Consider the following 18,790-nt stretch of genomic DNA (forward strand, 5'->3'; position numbering starts at 1 on the left):
CATCGAAAACCAGATGAATTTGTTAAAACTGCGTTAAAAGAACATTAGGGCTGCAAATCAAGCAATGGAACTTAGCCCCTCCTGCATCTGCACTGTAAGGATCTTCATAATACACATACTGCTTTTCCTGCTAGTCTCCATCTAAATACTTGCTGTCGTTACTCGGCCCCTGCACAGCCCTTCCTTCTCCACTTTCAGAAGTTCCACTAATCGTGTATTTTTCTTATAGAAAAATAAACACTCAGTCTCTCAACTTAAAGGGAGATGGGAGCATCATCTCTCACCCCAGCTGGCCAGCAGACCTACAGACACAAGATCGTGCTCGGCAGTAAATAATTCCCCTACCTACCCATTGCTTTCACCTGTCTCGTAATTGTGCACTCTTTTATAACTTAATTTTTCCACAATTTCTGCATTTTTGAAGGAAGCACCTGGATCATCAGTAGTACATTAGGACTTTCTCAATGTGGTTACAAGTTGTGATGACAGTCGTAGAGTAAAATCCTTACTTGTGGCTCATCCAAGAAGCAGAAGCAGCATTTCTTTCCACAAACAAGCTCAACTCCTTCACCCCCTGAACAGCAGACAGTTCACTAGAGATACGTAAGCCTGAGTGCCAAAACTAGAAACCTAAAAGAGCAAAAATACTGCTTTTACAAAACAATTGTTGGTTACCACTGTCTAAAAAGCTTGCCCAGAAGGCTGCAGCTCTAAAACTGTGCAGTCACCCCCTGCACTAGAGACTAAATCCTCGACCATTTGTTGCTTAGAGCCACTGCAAACAAGATTTACTGCAATGGTGCTTATGAAAACAAAGTCTTGATTTTTGAATAAATAGTAATTTTTCATCAAGATGTTGTAATTCCCTTTGAGACTCTTAAGGACTAAGTCAGGGGTTTATCTCACTAAAAATATACAACCCAAATGTCCAATAGACCCACAACCTCTCTCTTCCAGAGTTCTTGGTACTGAACGTGCATAAAATCAAACCTGATTCCATCTATTCGAACTGAAAAAGAATTACAGTCCCAAGAGAATGCATGTGCTGGGTGCGTACGTGTATCCCTAGCACGAAACAAAGGCCTCCGCGAGAGAGTGAGGATATACTAATTGTGGACGTGATAGCCACAAAAACCAAAATCTAAATTATCTGTGGCACAGTGCTCCATCCTGCAGCTGACAACCTTGCCAAAAATGAAGCTACTTGGAGACAAATTTTCATGTTGGTTACGTGTCTAGATTTAAACTTCTGGGGAAAACCAAGTTAAAATTGTAGCGCTTTAGCCATGTGCAGTAGCGTTTGGGAGAACAGGATTGTCCATCCATATTAAAAGACGTTTCTGATTGGAAACAAACATGTAAAAAATGTAAGAATCTTACGTTTCTTCTTATGCTTTCAGGCAAGGTCTCGAAAACTGGCAAGGGAGGGATCTTTCGCGCTTTTGGTTAAACTTTGAATTTTGCATCCAAAATGCAAAACTGCACTTTTTTTTCCCTTATAAAAACCTGCTCACACATTTCCAAACTGTAAGTCAGGGGGAGGATGGGGGGATGAGACATTATTTTGAAAAACACATCATACCGAGTCAGAGTTTGCCAAATTCTGCCCGTAATCCTATGGAAAAAGTGCCATGTGTTCATGTAAGTAAAACTGGTTTTAATGAATATGCATGCCAGATTAATGCTAACATGTCCTAATTCCTGAAACTCCTGAAATCTTCCCTTTATGGGTGTTGACATATGCATAATGTACGTACATCAAGAATACACGCTGTGCATACGCTTCGTTTACTAATTCTGTGATAATCTCAGGACTTTATTACAGCTTTTTGTTCTCTTCTATGCCTTTTGCTCCCCTGCCTTAACCACGTCACACAAAGATCTGCATGTGTCTCTAAGAAAATTAATTGCTTCAACAATTAACAGCAAAATGCATCTCAGAGGAAACACTTCATAATCGATCTGTTTCCAGGTACAGTATTTGCCACTTAGGAATAAATTAATTGGATTGAAAATTACTCAGGCTAATTATTTTCTTTAGAGTATAAGATTAAATGTAAGATTCAAATAAACTGAAAACAAAGAAGTTCCACCCAGCACTGTAAATCCTTCTGAGATCAGTGATATGCCGTGTCTGGCACAATATAGTGCTTTCTCCTTAGATGCTGCTCGTGCTCCTTTGGTGACCCGAGCTTTCTGAGCACGTGGCACTGTGCCGCAGCCAAGTTGGCCCATTTATCTGCACATGGCTCTACTCTGTGCCGCAGACATGGATTTCCTGGTCTGACAGCCTTCCTCTTTGATAGGGCCTAAGAGCACATCTGCACTTGCAACTATCCCATGGAGACTCTGGTTGCATTAAGGTGTAGCTGAAAGGGGAAACATATAAATATCAAAACCGTATTGATTGGGTTTGATCTTACAATTGACTTGGAAAGGCAGTGTAAGACACAGAAGGTGAAAGAAATAGAGTCTAACTTCGCAGTACAATGGAATACCTATCCTCTGCATCGCCGACACGAGTGCCCATCCGTGGCACACGGGCCCTGGATCAGACAGTCACGTTTGCTAGCGGATTGCAACTCTGCATCACCAGCAGCCTAGGCTGGTCTGCGTCCAAGGCAGAACAGCAGCACGGTCAGTCACTCCAGTTTTCAAGTGTGCCTAATGTGAAATCGTATTTATGCTTCTTGCATGGAAAAAAGCTCTTGGGGCTCCAGAACAAAACCAGAAATGTACCTTGTCATTTTGCAAAGAATCATGCACCAAGCCAGCTGTCCTGGCTCCCTCACCTGCCACAGAAGATACAGCCTGGTTCCCCACTCCTACATGCTCTACAACGCAGTTTTGCCTAAGCTCTTATGTAGCATCTTCTCTCTGCATTCCTACGCTCAATTTTGTGTCAAAATATCACACATACAACACAGGAATCAAACTTACACAATGAGGATGTGTTTCTAATTGGAAGATTCAGACTTTAACAGAGGTGCAAACTGCGAGGGTACTGAACATTTAAAGAGCTCTACGTAACACTTCCAACTGATACTCCCCATTACACCTGAGGCTGGAAAACATTTGCAGAAGATGGAGCATGTCGGTAGAGGTGAAAGTGCTGCTTGTTGCAGATAGCCATGCGGGGGGTGGAATGAATCACACCACACACTCCTTTCACGTAACCCAAGATACCCAGCGATCACACAGCCAGCTTTGCCGATGGAATCTTACACCTCAGTTTTCTGCCCTGCTGCTGGTTTTATGCGTCTGTGTGTGTGTGTATGTATGGTGGAATCAATGTCTGCAAAGACAAGGCAACCTGATTTCCTCTATCGGTACAGAAGTTAATAGAAACTCTTCAAAAAGAAGTCTAAGACAAGCTACCAGTTCCAGAGAATTCTCCATAAACTCCTGGGGGGGAAGGTTTTTCTTAAGTAGAAAAAGGAAGTAGACTCCCAAGGGACTAGCTGACACATGAGGAGATCTCCATTGAACTCCGGCTCTGCCACACTTCCCACATCACCTGGAGCAAGTTCTTACAGCTGGTGCAGTAACAGAGGGTCATAAACCAACACACCACTTTGTGCCGTCTTAGCGACTACCTCAGTGCAGCTCACTGCTCAGGGTATCAACTTACTCAGAGCTCATACTAAGCCTAGCTAGGCAGCCCCATTTCCCTGCATGCAAATAAACCCTAACAGGTGATGTATTAAGTGTCAGAACTGTCCCTGATATTTAGCCTATGTCCTCTCTCTGCCTCTATTAGACTGCTGGATAACAAGCGGATGAGTTACGTCCGCATCATCAGTTCATAGAAATCACCCACAGATCTTTAACATTGCACCCTTGCTTGTTCATGCCATCAATAAATCTATACATTAAGAGTTGAAGCCACAAAATAACTCAAATGCCCAGTGAACTTCAACCCTGTACTTGCAGTTGGGATTTACTTAGGAATAGCTTTACAATTTATATGGATGCTAGGCTGTGTTACATAATTCTGTCAACCTTCTGATTCACAGGTTGCTGGACACTGACTTGTGTGACAGCTAGAGTTTAATGACTTTTTCCATCCAGAAAAATTGGAATCCTCATGCCTCAACAGCAACAGGCATATTTTCAGCCTCAGCTCATATTTTAAGTCATCCACTCACTTTCCAACTCTCTCAGTAATTAGCATTAACTTCTTACAAGATTTCCTCCAAGGAAAAGAAAATCAACAGCACCGTTAGAGATAGTCAAAAGACACACTTTTGTATTTAATATTAGATTTTTAATAGACAGGAGATTACTCCCTTGCTGTCTTTTTTGTATTAAGTAGCAAACTGGTTTTGTCCCCCCAGAATTGTTATTTTGAGCCTTAGGGCTACTAAAGGTTTAAGGACTACAGTGCTAAGTACCACAAACACAGAGCAAGCACGATGATGGTGACGAATCCTTAAGGTTATTAAAGGAAATCAGTCCTCCTCAAGTTTAAAATGATTTTTATCACACTGGATAACACCAGGATAAAAATAAAGACGCTAAATAAGCATGAGGTTATCCAGACTCTTAGAAATGTCCTTTGGCTACTTCAACACCATACAGAAAGAAGGGCATCTCCTCTACAAGGCAAGTGGCAGAAATACCCATAGAACACCTGCATATCACCCAGGGAGAACAAGAAAAGAGAGGAGCAGAAAACAGAGTATGGGGGAGTGATGTGCCCTCTGTCACCGACTTCAGTTAGCGAACTACTTAGGCTTACACAGTTTCCCTCCAATTACTTGATTCCAAGTTGGGCATGCCAAGAACTCCCAATGAAAGGGGATTACACACCTAACAGGATTTATTGTTTGTAGATTTTACAGAGGCAGAGCATTTAATCTGAGCAATTACAGTATCTTCAGAAGACTCCCTTCTAGACGACTCCTGGCATTTCAGCAAAGTCATGCTGATCATTGTGCTACAGAACCTCCTTTTACAGACGGTACTATAAATATCAAAGAAAACAAGCCTAATTAGCAGCACATCAAAGACAACTTTGTGTCTTGAGAACCTCTTGAAATGCCAAAAAGTGTAACTCTGCCTTCTCTCACGTAAGCATTATAACATAGCCCCTAGTTATGTGAGCGCAGGAATAATCAGAATTTTTCCCAGGACTTCAGGTTCATTTGACAAACCTCCACCTTTGGAGCCATCACGGTAACTGTCGATGATAGCTCACCCTTTCTCACATTCCTAGCTAAGCTCATGAACAAGGAAATACTGAGTACCCCTTACACATGCAATTTTGGTATCATTAGGAAACTTCATACACACAGTATTTGTTGGATCCTTGCCTTCCATGATTAATTCTGTATATAAAATAAAAATCAATCACATTTATTCAAAAAACACAAAGGGAGAAACACACACACCCCCTGATTTCAGATGAGCTAGGACAGGAAATTAAATTCATCCCTCCTTACAAGCATGCTTCCTGCAGCCAAAATTCCTTCTGTTCAAAGTTCTACCCTGGGGTCACAGCAGAAATGAGTCAGGAGAGTTTATACTGATGCCAGCGCACGTGAAATGCAGAACTGGTCCAACCCAAATTAACAAATACTCTCCAAAGTTGACTTCTGATGTGATATTGTAAAGGACACCGAATTTCTTCCCAGGGTTTCTGGAGATAGAGAGGTGGACAGCCTAGAGTGGACAGAAGACTTGGAGGAGGCATCTGCATTGAAGACAGTGGCCAGTCAATGAATGGCCACTGGCCTGTGACCAGTTGGCTATTAGAAGGCCAGTCTGCAGTCACTATGATCTGTAATTATTCACTGGACTTTTTTTCCACCTGAGATAGATTGTCAAAAAAGCAGAGCCAAATACAATGACAGGCTAGAAGCAACCACAGTTACTAGGACAAATTTGATCTAGTGTAAAACCCCTCAAATTAACTGAGTGGCTTTGATCAGCCCCGTAATTCGTATCATCACTCCCTCACGTGCAACGAGAGCCGGCGTCGGTAAGCCCAGCTCTCACTCCAGCAAGCAGTGAAATGCCATACCTGTGCCAGTGATCCCAAAACTCTGCTTCAAGGATTCAAGTCCTAGAAAGCTGTAGGCTCCAGGTACTGCATAACTGTACATTAGTATCTCAAATGGATAATCCCTGAATGAGGGCATTTTTTTTAACTGCTTCAAAAGACAGTATCGGTAGTTCAGTGCTAATTGTCACTCTTCCCATTTCCAGGAATATTATGCTCCCAAACAAGAGCACAGGAATAGCCTTCCTCTCTAAGGAGAACCCTAAATCATCTGAGAATGAAGGGAATCTTCTTTCCTATACTGACAGCTGAGTTGGGCTGTGGTATCTCCTTCTTGTCAGTGGCAGAGATACAGGAACACCATCCACCTCTGCAATGCCAAAAGTCTATGCCCAGTCCTTTGAAGTGCTTTCCTGCAATCTTTTTGTTTCCAAGTGAATGAGCTTCTTCCAAAGAAACAGGTGAAAAAGTTGGCAATAATGCCTTTATCTAACAGTTGTTGGTTAATATTCCATCCCTTTTCTTTGGATTTGCTTCAAGATGATAACCATAAACATTTTTTCTAGTATATTAGCATCGCGTAGGATGATTTCAAGAGAGATCCTGCATTTCATAGAATCATAGAATCATAGAATGGTTAGGGTTGGAAGGGACCTTAAAGATCATCTAGTTCCAACCCCCCTGCCATGGGCACGGACACCTTGCACTGGCCCAGGTTGCTCAAAGCCACATCCAGTCTGGCCTTGAAGACATCCAGGGATGGGGCATCCACAACATCTCTGGGCAACCTGTTCCAGTGCCTCACCACCCTCTCTGTGAAGAATTTCTTCCTGATATCTAATCTAAACCTCCCTGATTTCAATTTATACCCATTACCCCTTGTCCTATCACTACAGGCTCTTGTAAAAAGTCCTCTCCCATTTCTTGATAAACAGAATAGTTTCCATTTCATTAAAAAATTAAAAAGTGGGTCAGTGCAGAATGCTGCACTGAGTCTTGGTTCATACAAATTTATTTTGCCTCAACATCTCAAAGCGTTCTCTCTGAGGGCACGTTTAGGTTTTAAAATGAGAAATAGAAGTTTGTGAACTAATTTTTATGAAACATTTTGATGAACACCAGCAAGAGACATAATGTACTTACTGTGTCTATTAAGCTGTTAGTTATGTTAAATTTGTTGCTTTTGTTGCTTCAGAAGCATTTTAGGATTACAGCACTCTTGAGAATCTATAAACATACTGGCAGATGCAACAAGTAAGGGAACGAGGCAAACACTCACTGCTTTTACAACATGTAAAGTAAATGTTAAATAACTAAATTTGAACATGAGAAATATAGGGCACTAAGGACAATAGTATGAATGCAATAAAAAGAAAGTATTGTGCAAGAAAGCCAAAGGCAGTGCTGCCATACCATTTCCTGTCCCTTCTCATTATGTAATACTGAATTAATGTATTCTATTATAAAAGGACTAAGAAAATTAGGCACTGAAATGTGGTATAATGAAAAAATGATACACACAGGAACAAATGAGGGATACAGCCCAGAAAATACTGTCATTGTCTCTTCCTGTGTCAATATTATCAAACTGATTCAGTCACTCGGAGTTCAAAATAGAAATAAGTTTCCCCACTAATAGCAGGACCAGCATCTGGTTTCAAGCAGCAGAAGCAAATAATTCTTTCAATGCTACAGAACGGTGTCCCAGACATGCAAGCGGTAAAGTATCAGAAGCAATGCCACCTTTGTAACGTTTCCAGCAATGGGAGAGGAAAAGGAAATGGCTAAAGCTTATCCATGACATATATTTGGAGATAAGGCAGAGAATGGTCATACCCAGACATTAAGGTTCTACTCGGTGGTGGCCAAGCTTTGTCTATAATTATTTTGCAGTTCCTTATATCAGTAGCCTCTTTCCTGCCATAAGCACAGAGAACAATAACGTATTCTCCAATGGACTAACAAACATTTGTACCCAAAAACCCAAACAGGAATAAAGTATTTTAAAGATGATCATGACACCCATTAGTATCATGGGTCAGAACATCTTGCCTAATGCCTCCACAGTAGCTGTGGATACAGGAAAGTGCTATTAATCATGTTCTGCAGGCAAGGAAAATCCAATAAATCTGCATCTTTAGCTACCTCAGTATTTCTCCAAACCATTCCCACCTGACATGCTTCCAGTCCAACAGGAAATGCAGGGGAAGACAGAAATGCAGATCTTCCACTTTTGGCTATTATCCTCGATCACCACTAGCACAGCAGAGATGCTCAGGTTCAGGCCCAAAGAGGAACAGCACTACCCCAAGAAAACATTCCCAAAATGCAGTACTCCTCCAATCTCATCCTTCCGTTCTACTCACCTCATTAGCTGAGGAAAATGAAAAGGAAAGCTTTCCTTTAAAAAAAGGAAAGCTGAGACAAGTTCCAAAGGAGAAAAAGATGGCACATATTAGGATGTATCACCCTGATTCAATCGTGTTTAAGGGTTTCCCAAGTGACATTCCTGAGCCACTGGTTAATTCCCATTACGCCATTTTCTATTTGGGTTTTTTTGGTCATCTACGTGACCACAGAGGGATGGAAAATAGATGCTTCTCAGAGAATTGCTGTGCAGATGTTACAAGTAGTAAGCTCATCTAATAATCTCATGGGTCAGGATTTAGTGTGTTACAAAATTATTATTGCCCAAGAATGAAACCAGAAGAACTGGGGAGAACTTTCTAATTGCTTCACCATTAATCTGCAACATTGTTGCAAGCCCATAATAAGCAAGGCACTGAGAACTTCAAATCGTATTTGACAGATGGGCTTAATTAGTTATTCTCATACAGACTCATAATATTTGCTGTTAATATTCATTCTAAAACACCCTGCTGGCTGTGATAATATTTATATGTTAATCCTGTTATGATAAGCTTTCGGTGCCCAAACCTCTCCAAACAAATGCCTGATATATTTCAAACTTTGATAAAGAAATGTTCAGGCATCCTGGCTAAGTTTGTCACTTGGACAAGTGCCTCCTAAATCCATGGAATTACATGTGTCACAGGAAGTCGGCTGTAGGAGCACCACTTTCTGATCCATGTAAAACTATTAGAAACAGAGAAGTATTAAATCTTCAGTCAATTAACACTGCCAGTTTTGCAGTCATGTGATCAGATCTCTGAGTTAAGAGTAATTAAACTATGCAAACATAGTTTGTTACATTTTGAAATGAACAGTGGCAGCGAACAGTTTGGTAAGAGCCATCAGTATTTAGCTGTTACCCATTTAGCATATTTCATGACACCAAACATGTCTGAATAAGGAAAAAATTGGTTCCCAAAAATGTTAAGCACACTCTTATGACCCTACTTCTTAAAATGAATAGCAAACCAGTTATGAACAAATTTAATAAGGAAAACAACATACTGAATAATAGAGGGCAACTTCTTTCATTTGTTTACAAATGACGAGGAAGAAGTCCTCACAAAGTGAGAAACCCACAAAATCTCCACCAGGAACTCAGACAGAATAAGTCAAAGCAGACGTTTCAGGAGTTAAAAACATACCTTTTCTTCACCTGATTTTATTTCCAGTCAAATCTACTTTGTACATGAGCTCCCATTTCTTTTGATAAACAGGAAGCAATGCTTATTCTCAGCATGTGAAAGTGCACAGAATCCACAACCACTGCATGAACACTGACATCATCATTTATCTTTCTGTGTGCAAGGGGTCATTCTTGAAGCCCTGCCACTGAATGATGAAGAGTGAATGGAAATAAGTTGCCAAGCGTCAATTCACCCATGAGGTTGCATTATGTTTTCCTGATGAGGAAGAGAATCAGGGAAAAGCACTGTTTGGACCCAACAAGATAAAGCGTGATGGAAAACTCATCGTTGAAATAACCTTTGATTCTGATCCAATGCCCATTTCAGTCAATGAAAATATTCACGCTGTCTTCAAATAGCTTTGAACTGGGATTTTAAAGAATTCGTCTGACAGATTGTGCTACAGCAGGGAGCTCTGAGCTTGGAATATAAAGAGACTGCTTCTTTGACCAACAAAATTCAGTCAGGTATGAGACCATGCATGGTTTAGATGAGAAAATTCAGGATACCGTAGCAGAGAAATAGAGCAGAATCTGTGTTATAATGAGAAAGTGATTTACGTCATGATTACGAAGGGAAATTCTTCCCTTCCTCATTTTTTTTCATATACCCAGACTGCACGGACATGAAACTTTCTAGTTATTAGGCTCAGAGGATATTTATTTAAAAATTCTAAACACATTAATAAAACCCCAAAGCCTGTAAGATTTTGTAAAATTTCAGAAGCAAATCACAGCACAGCACTTCCACGTTATATGGCAAGTTTCCCACCAGCAATGCCAAGCGCAATACAAACACAGGCAGTCGGATCCTTACAATGTGCCCTTGGCACTTCCAGAGACAACGAACAAGCAGCAGCAAATGACAGAAACCAAATTCATTAAAGCGACCGGTTTTTATTAGAAAAGGAACGGCCACCTGCCAGGCAAAGGCTCTCTAACACAGGGCAGTGTCTGATCTAAGTTGTTGCACAACGGGAAAGGGAAATGGAAAGTCTACTTCCTTCTGCAGATTGCAAATTCCTATAAAAACGTCACCAACAAAACTGTGGGTTTGATACCAGGAGTACGTTTGGGTTCCCCCTGCGTGAAAAAAAATAACCAAAAAACCGAAACCCACAAAAAAAAATCCCATTAAAAAAACCAACAACAACAAAACCCCAAAAAACCCCACATCACAAAACCAACCCAAAAATCTCTCCCCAAAGAGCCCTATAACGGCCCCTTGCTAGAACGCCTGACTGTAAAGAATCTGCAGAGACTAAACTAGTCACAACCCAATTCTGTGACAGTTCTTCTAAATTCTAGGTGCAAACTATTTCCTGCTAGTTCCACCTTCCTCTGAGAATGAGGATCAAGTAACATCTCGGTGAAGTGCGAGTGGTAGCACGAGCAATTCACAACAGATGAAGACGGCCACGGCCCTTCCAGACGTGTTTTCATCACGCACTGTAACTAAACTCCCTAGAATCATGGCAAAATGCTCTGAAAAGGAAACCAGCCGTCAATTCTGACGGCCAGATGGCTGGACACGACCTACCTGTTTTCCGCGGCAGCAGATCTCCTCTGGCAGAGGATAACAGCTGGTGCGTGTTTCCCAGTATAATCCACGCTCTCCCTGATGTCCCACGAGTATGGGCTGCTGGCTCTTACACTGAAAACGCTCACACCCTTCTTCACCTTCGCCCTAGGAGGAACAAGATGATGTTTCACCAATTAGACACAAAATGTCAGTGTCATCTGTTACTTAGTTCTTCATTATTTTCTCATTACTGCCCCACATAAAATGCTGCTGCTCGTTAGAGCTCGACAGTAGTACAAGGAAAAGAGAATTAATTAAGAATTCCACATTTTGAAGAAACTATATCAAGATAGAAATCTTAGTGCACTGATGGCAACTACAGCTTTAGGCACAGCTAAATTGCAGGGGGGATATATTGCGGAGCACACTCCCCACTCCCATCATCCACGCCGAGGGCACCCCTGAATGCCTCCCTTGCCTGGAGGTTATTGTATTGTCCCCCAGCAAAGTCATGTTGTTGCTGGGGTTATATCTGGAGTGAGGGGCTGAGAAACGTTGCTGAGCCTCACATTACAAGCAAAATCTACCTTTTCTCCCCCCATCCCCCAGATTACTCAAAGACGACATTTCATATCTTTGCTCCACATTTCATCATCTTTCTAAGTCCACCACAGTTCTTCGTTTGCTTTTCATACTGTTGGCTTTAACTGTTCTATCAGCTCCGATCCTGAAAACACTTAGAAATATTCTTATTTTTCCAAACGTGAGTATTTCTGGGGAAGTCTGTTTCCATGTACACGGTTCAACAGTAGGAAAAGCCACACGACAAAGTGTCACAGTCACGACAACTGGCTCCTGGGAGAAGTACTTCCTGCTTCTCCTCACATGTTAGCGCAATATTTCTGACTTTGGATAACCGTGGAGAAGAGGGACTATTTATATTATCTAAATACCTGGTTTACTTCCTCGTGCAAGTGTTGCAATCCCCATTCCTTCTCCGCCTTTCTTTAACTAGATACCTACATATGAATCTCCAGGCACGACTGAATTAGCTCAGGGCTACAGGACATTGGCCACGCCAGTGAATCAGGAGGTTTCTGGTGGTGGTAACTTTGGGGTTTTGAACACGTTTACAAAAACCAGAAAGTCCACTGTGGTCAAACAGCCTCATACATGAGCTGTCACGAAATGACAGGTTAATTGTATTTGCTTAAAATCTCATACACAAATCCCTTAAGTGTTATGGCAAGTTCTTAATTCTGGGCAAAAAACCAAAAAGGTATGTGAAGTTTTTGTATAAACAGCTGGTGCCACACAGAGATGCCAACACCAGCAAAACAAGCACCATTGGCTCTGCCCCCGTATGACATGACCTGTGAAATCTTTGAAGGACAACATCCACATAGATGTTTTCAGAATAAAAAGCCAAGATTCCTTCAACTCCCTTGGACAAAAAGGGTGATATCCCATTTCTTCTATCACCAACTCGACAGCAGTGGCTGTAATTTCCTTAGGGCACCTGGAAGAACTGATCTACGAGGGCTGCCAATTTGTGCCCAAGTTCCTCCGTGCTAATTTCACTAAATGCATTTTAAGCAGGTGCCGCTGCAGCCCATGAACATCCCTCGTGACACGAGACCAACAGTCAAAGCAGAGTGGAAATTCAACTGAATTCCTGGCATCTTCGAGAAGGAGAGGGAGACAGGAAAAGGCCAGATAATGTGGATGAAACATTTTCCAGCAGGTCCTTAGCGATTCCTAGTGACAGGCCACTGCTCCCGCCTTTGTGCTCCACCTCAAGAGAAGAAACTGCTGGGGGTCAGCAGCAGCCATCAGGGAGCAGTGAGTCCCTTTCCTGGGAAAATGGGGTGGCCCAGGCCTTCCCACACTAAGCTGGCTGTGATTAACCAACTCACACCAACCCATCCAGCTCCCCACCCTGCACTGATTTCTAATATTTCAAAACAAATGCAGATTCTGGTGCACTCCTTGCAGTAACTGCAGTCTGTGGATCAGGGTTTCTTAGAAGAGTTTTGGTAAGGTCTAATTCAGTCATCTATTAAAAGCCCCAAACCCCTGATTTTACTGAAAACAACACCACAAGATTGTTGTTTGCTACAGAATTAGAGGGTAGGAATTCTTTCTGAAGAATCAGTTAATTATAATTCTATAACTAGCACAAATGATTCAACCCCACAATCCAGGGAAATGCTTTTTCCTCTAGTACACTGGGGAATCGCAGTTGTATTCACCCAATTGACAAGGGGAGTAGCGCTTTGCAATTCTTCCCAAAGAATGACCTGGATGAAACAGGGTCAATAATAACTGAAGGTATGTTATTTGTCCACAGATAAAACGGGAGACACCTGAGGTGAAAAGGCTGTGACTGCTGTCAGGGCTCAATTACTTCCTTGCAAATCTGCCTTACTAAACTGCTCGGCTCTCAGAGGGCAAGCTGGGTCTTCCACCCTTCAGCTGCCCTTGCGGGTACTCGTGAGAGCCTCCCAGGTCAGCCTCTGAGGCTTCCCAAGTGCCATGCGAAAACAGGTGTCTGACAAAGCTTTTTCTTATATTTGCTTCCAGGAACAGCCTAAGCACAGCAGACTGTATGCTTGCTCAAAGCCCTGCGGCTGCGCAGCACAAACTTGGTTGAGTATTTTCTGCCCATCACTTGACTTCGGGTCAGATTCTACTTTGGAAAAAAGGAGGAAGGAAAAGACTTAAACAGCTCAGTCATGGTTGATTTTGTTTAGGGGTTTTTCCCAAACAAGGAATCTATCCAACCAACCACCTCCATAGGTGATTCCGCAGGCTGTACTTAGCTCTGTATCACTGCTGACAGCGCAGCACATCGGTTACTGAGACTCTCGCCCCTTGCGCCAAATCAATCACGACAAACAGCCCGAGGGAGAACTCAATCCCTGAAACCCTGTCAATGCTGACAGGGTAAAAATCAAGGGAAGGGAAAAAGGAAAAGAAGGAACTCCCAGAATCAATACATCACACCTGCTATCAAGGAAATACATTTCCTAAGAACATACAGTAGTGATTCCCAATGCTATCTCATGACCCACCAAACATTATGGTTACTCTAGTGATAAAAGAGGCTTCAACTGGACCATTTAAAATAGAGGCAATGTCCTTCCTCATTTACCAATGTGCCTGGTTTAGCATTCCCCAGGTTTTGCAGTTTACAGCCAGTCAGCGTTTCGCTTTCAGCCATGTCATTCCTGCAGGGAATGGCTGGGAAGGTGCTACTAGAGTGTGGTAGAGAGAGGAACTGCTAGTGCAAAATCCCAGCATTGCAGTATGTGCTGCTACGTGCCATGGTGCAATGTCAACCAAGCGAGCACCACAGGGAAGGGGAGCAGGGAGCGAGCACACACAGATTCACCCTCAGGACACGCAAGAGCCCAAAGGCGAGGAGCACGCGGCACCCGCAGACACCCTGCTGCAGCCAGGACTCCCTTTCCACGTTTTACTCCTGACAAGGTCCCTCATGCAGCATCCAAATACCACACATCCCTCCACTCCAAAAAAGGTGAAAATAAACAAGGAATCTAACCACTATACAACTCCAAATAAAGATGTTTTAAAGCCATGACACTGAATCTAGTTTTCTATTAGTGCGAGTGCTCAGGGAAAAGGGCTGCGAGAACCTTTCCTGCTCCTGAGAAAATGAGCTGCTTTCAGCATCAAAGGAACAAAAAGAAACGGGAGGCTGTTAACAGGGGTTCTCACCTGTCAGCATCTTGTTCCCAGCAGCGATGGAAGGTGGCGGATGGGCTGCATGCGGAGGGGCACCTGCCAGACATCGCGGGGCTCTGACGTTGTCACGTCTCCCCAAAGCACTTCACAAATTACTTGAGGGGGTTTCTATTTCTGTTTTAGTGCATTTTCCTGCCAGGAGCCTAATCTTAACCCAGCAACAGAGCGAGACCAAAGCAGTGTTCAGCTGTACATGACAGCAGTCTTCACGTTAATAATATTCACCAACTTTGGAGTGTGACAACAGCCGTAGATGTGGGAAAGGCTTTTCCCCACCAGTCCTTCTGAAACCAAAGACAAGCAAAATGTGAGTGGAAATGGGCGTGACCATGGCTCTTCATGTCATAAGACAAAGAAATCAGGTCTGTTTCCACTCACCAGAAAGTCTAACGCCCTGATCTAAGACAGTAGCACAATGCTTCCTGCAAGAAACCCTGGAAGCATTCACAGTCCCAACCTGTGAATCCCCAACACAGGTCACTGCCCAAGCCCATTACTGATGACTACGCCACTGGCTGCTCTTCAAGCAGGCTCTTTCCAATGACATCACCTCTTGATCCACTAACAAATTACAGCTGCTAGATGCAGAAACATCTGGTTTGTATTTCCTGGGACACCACCAATGCTAGCTTCCAAGAGGCTGAAAAGCTGAAGTAGGCATCCTCCAGCCTAACCATGAGCTCACAGACCCCACCAGGCTCTTTCTGAAGATGAGAGTCCAATGCCATACCTTGAGAATCAGGTAGTATGGGACTGGATGCTACCATGGGATCTGAAATCTAGGCAGCAACTTGGCCATGACTGAGCTGGGGAACTAGTCAAACAATTCCCAGGTCTCCTGCTGGGAAGTCACTAAGAGCTGATGATCACTGTCTCAAAAGCTCTCAGTACACCACATGTGGTCATCCTCTGTAGTATCCGAGGTCATTCTGCTGCTGTATGTTGCATAAGTGAGACCATTCTGATACCAGAATGCTCAGGCTGACACTTGCATCCTGATGTTTCACCTCCTGCAAACAACTTCCTTCACTCCCAGAGGTTTGATTCTACTAAGCAATCCCAGGACCATTTCTATCCTCTTTTCAAAGATGGAAGAAGGGATATATGTTACTGCCCATCATCACCCCTTAGACTATTGCCATCTTTTTGTCGTTAATAAAAAAAAGCTTATATTGCCTTTCTGGGAATCCTGGGATGCTTACCAGCAGTGACTCACTTCTGACCTTGCACTGCACCTCTGCAGCTCTCTGTGCTGAAGAATCACACCAAAATGCACTGCCACATCAGATACCCATGGCAAACAGTAACAAGATTTCTGCCTTTACTTCAGGACAGGCTTCTTTTTCATTTTGGAGTTCCAAAACGAAAGAGAACCCAGGTAAGACAGGTTTGTGAATGCCAGAAAAGCTAGTGAGCTAATGAATAGCTCTGGAACAGGAATGATGACGGTTAGAGAGCACAACTGACATGACAAAAGTAAAAGAGAGTGAAGCATGAAGCCAAACTTCCTAATGAAGGAAAACAACAGAGGTAATTCAGTGGACAGCAGGCCCTTTTGTCTTTCCAGTCTCCCTGAAAATCCCTATTTGGGGCAGAGTCTCCACTGGTTTAAGAAATCCTCAACAGCTTAGAGCTTCGTGGTTTCAGAAGCTGCCACTTCTTCCATCTCAGCTGGTGCTGGAGCTTGTGTTGCTGTGGGGGGTCTTGTAGCAAACGAGGAATCAGAGGAAACACTTCCATCCTAAGTGTCCCAGTCACTTCCTTTTCAACAGCCTCTTTTTCCTATTGACTCCTAAGGACTGACCCAGACACATTTCTTATCTAAAGAGAGCAGATCAAATTAACCACTCCACAGTGCAAAGGGGGACCGGCTGGAATTCGTGTTCCCAGTATTTTCACATCTAATTTTATGCACAACATTAGGGTGATGCTAAATTTATACACTTTAAGGCCATACTCTTCCTTTGCTTCCCTCTGCAGTTTCATTGCTTTCCACAGCTCAAGAGAACACAGGACAGAATTGGAGCCTGAAAGAGATTCATCTCCTTGAACATCAGTCAAAAATGAAATGTCTGTAATCAAGGAAAACAGGCAGAACTCAGCTGGGTTTGTTAGACTTCAGGCTCATTTGCAGTGAGAGGGTGAAAACCAAGTGTACAAAGGCTCTCTGGATTTGTGTCTGTCATGAACCCCTGTGGAAATCAAGACCATTAAAAAGAAGTTTTCCCTATCAGAAACAAGCCTTTGCCATTGAAACGCCTCGAATGGAAGGGAGTGTATTTGAGAAGGGCCCATTTAACCAAACTGGTTTAGAACCGACTAAACAACATTGCAGCTTTCTCAGTGCAACAGGAATGACCTATCACAAAAATCACGTCATGTAGTCAGACACTTCCTCCCAACCTTCTGAATGCCTAGCTTTGAATTTCACAATAAATGTTCGCATCACTTACAGAAAGTAGGATGTGGGTGCCAGGGTTTAATGTAGAGATGGCTTCTGTAAGGCTTTTTTTGGTTTGTTCTCCCCATTGAACACATCATGTGCAAACCAGCATTGTCTTTTCAGAGAAGGCACCTTAAAGTTTCTTCAGATTACACTAATAGTTTCACTGATTGAAAATCCACAGCAGAAGAGAAGCGGGAGTCCCTGGGATACTGATGGAGTTAGAATAATTTATGGAGAGCAGTCTAGCACAACATAAGCTATTTAAAGCTGTATAATATACCCACAAACTCTTATTAAGGTCTGTGGTTTTCAGCCCTGTGAGACAGAAACCAGTTATCATTATGCAGCACCATGAAAGCAGATTAAAATTAAATCAATCTGTTTATCTCTGGGTTTGCAATGCAGCTTTTCCAAAGCATAACATGTTGTCTATCTAATTAACATTTCAGAAGGAAAAACCATTCCACCCAGACACTAAACCACCCTCATTCAAATGGAGATATTACAAAAATACAACCCAGGTGGATTTATTAAAAAAATTTAATTAGTGAAAGGGCACAAGACCTATTTAGACTTCAGAAGTTGAATTGTGCACACCGAGAGTTAAATAAACCAGATCTTTTTGTGGTATGTATCCCTTGGACTTGAAATAACAGCCTATTGCACCCACAGTTTACGTGCACACACACAGCTCCATATATACCTACATGCAGGTTTGGATTTTATTCTTGTGGCTTTCCAAAAGAAAGGCCTTATTAAAAACATGGTTTGCAAGATGTAAAATGCACAAGTGACTGGAGAATTAAAAGGAAAGAACACATACAAATCAGTTTAAAGCAGAAACAAGGATAGAGTTTGGAGCTCTGAGCTCAGTTCATGGAGGAAACAGGCCATGAGAGGGCCCGATCCTCGGTGGGACGCAGAACCCTTCGCAGCTGGCAGAACTTCACCTTGCGCACGGTGTCGAACAAGGGGCCAAGCAGCAAGACAGAGACAAACAGCAGTGCTACGACACAGAGTGGCACTGTAGAAATGTGCCACTGGCACGCAACACCTCAGTCCCACATCAGGTAAGAGCCCACATTACCACTGACAGCATCACTGTGGGCGATGCTCCAAGGATGTGTTGTCGCTAAGGGACAAGCTGGTACTTCTGCCACAGCCATGTGTCAGGACGACTGATGGAACAGGCACACAGCTATCTGGGAGGAGACGCTGTCTTCAGCTGGATACTTGGAGATCAAGGTGAGGAGGTTCCATGATCTCTCTACCCCAAACTACTCAGCAAATGCAGTGTTGCGACATAATGCTGATTTACTTCACCTCTCCCAGCTGTACGGTGCTTTTTCCTACAAGACTAGATAATTGGGCAATAATGAGCAACAACGCCAAACAAAACAAAATACTTATGGGTTCAAGGGTGTGAAGGAAGGTGTTTGTTTACCGAAATGA

The 18,790-nt window shown here is 42.8% G+C and overlaps 1 protein-coding gene across 1 annotated transcript in view; it reads right to left on the minus strand.

Moving 5' to 3' along the window:
* LOC104512253 (transmembrane protein 132D-like) overlaps positions 1 to 18,790 on the minus strand; it is a gene marked incomplete at both ends in the record, with an annotated part of 116,412 nt that overhangs the window by 34,528 nt on the left and 63,094 nt on the right. The window contains 1 exon segment of the mRNA XM_010155172.1: positions 11,143 to 11,289. Within this exon segment, the coding sequence (XP_010153474.1) occupies positions 11,143 to 11,289 (147 nt within the window).

Source organism: Eurypyga helias, unplaced genomic scaffold (assembly GCF_000690775.1).
Source record: "Eurypyga helias isolate BGI_N326 unplaced genomic scaffold, ASM69077v1 scaffold567, whole genome shotgun sequence".
NCBI lineage: Eukaryota > Metazoa > Chordata > Aves > Eurypygiformes > Eurypygidae > Eurypyga > Eurypyga helias.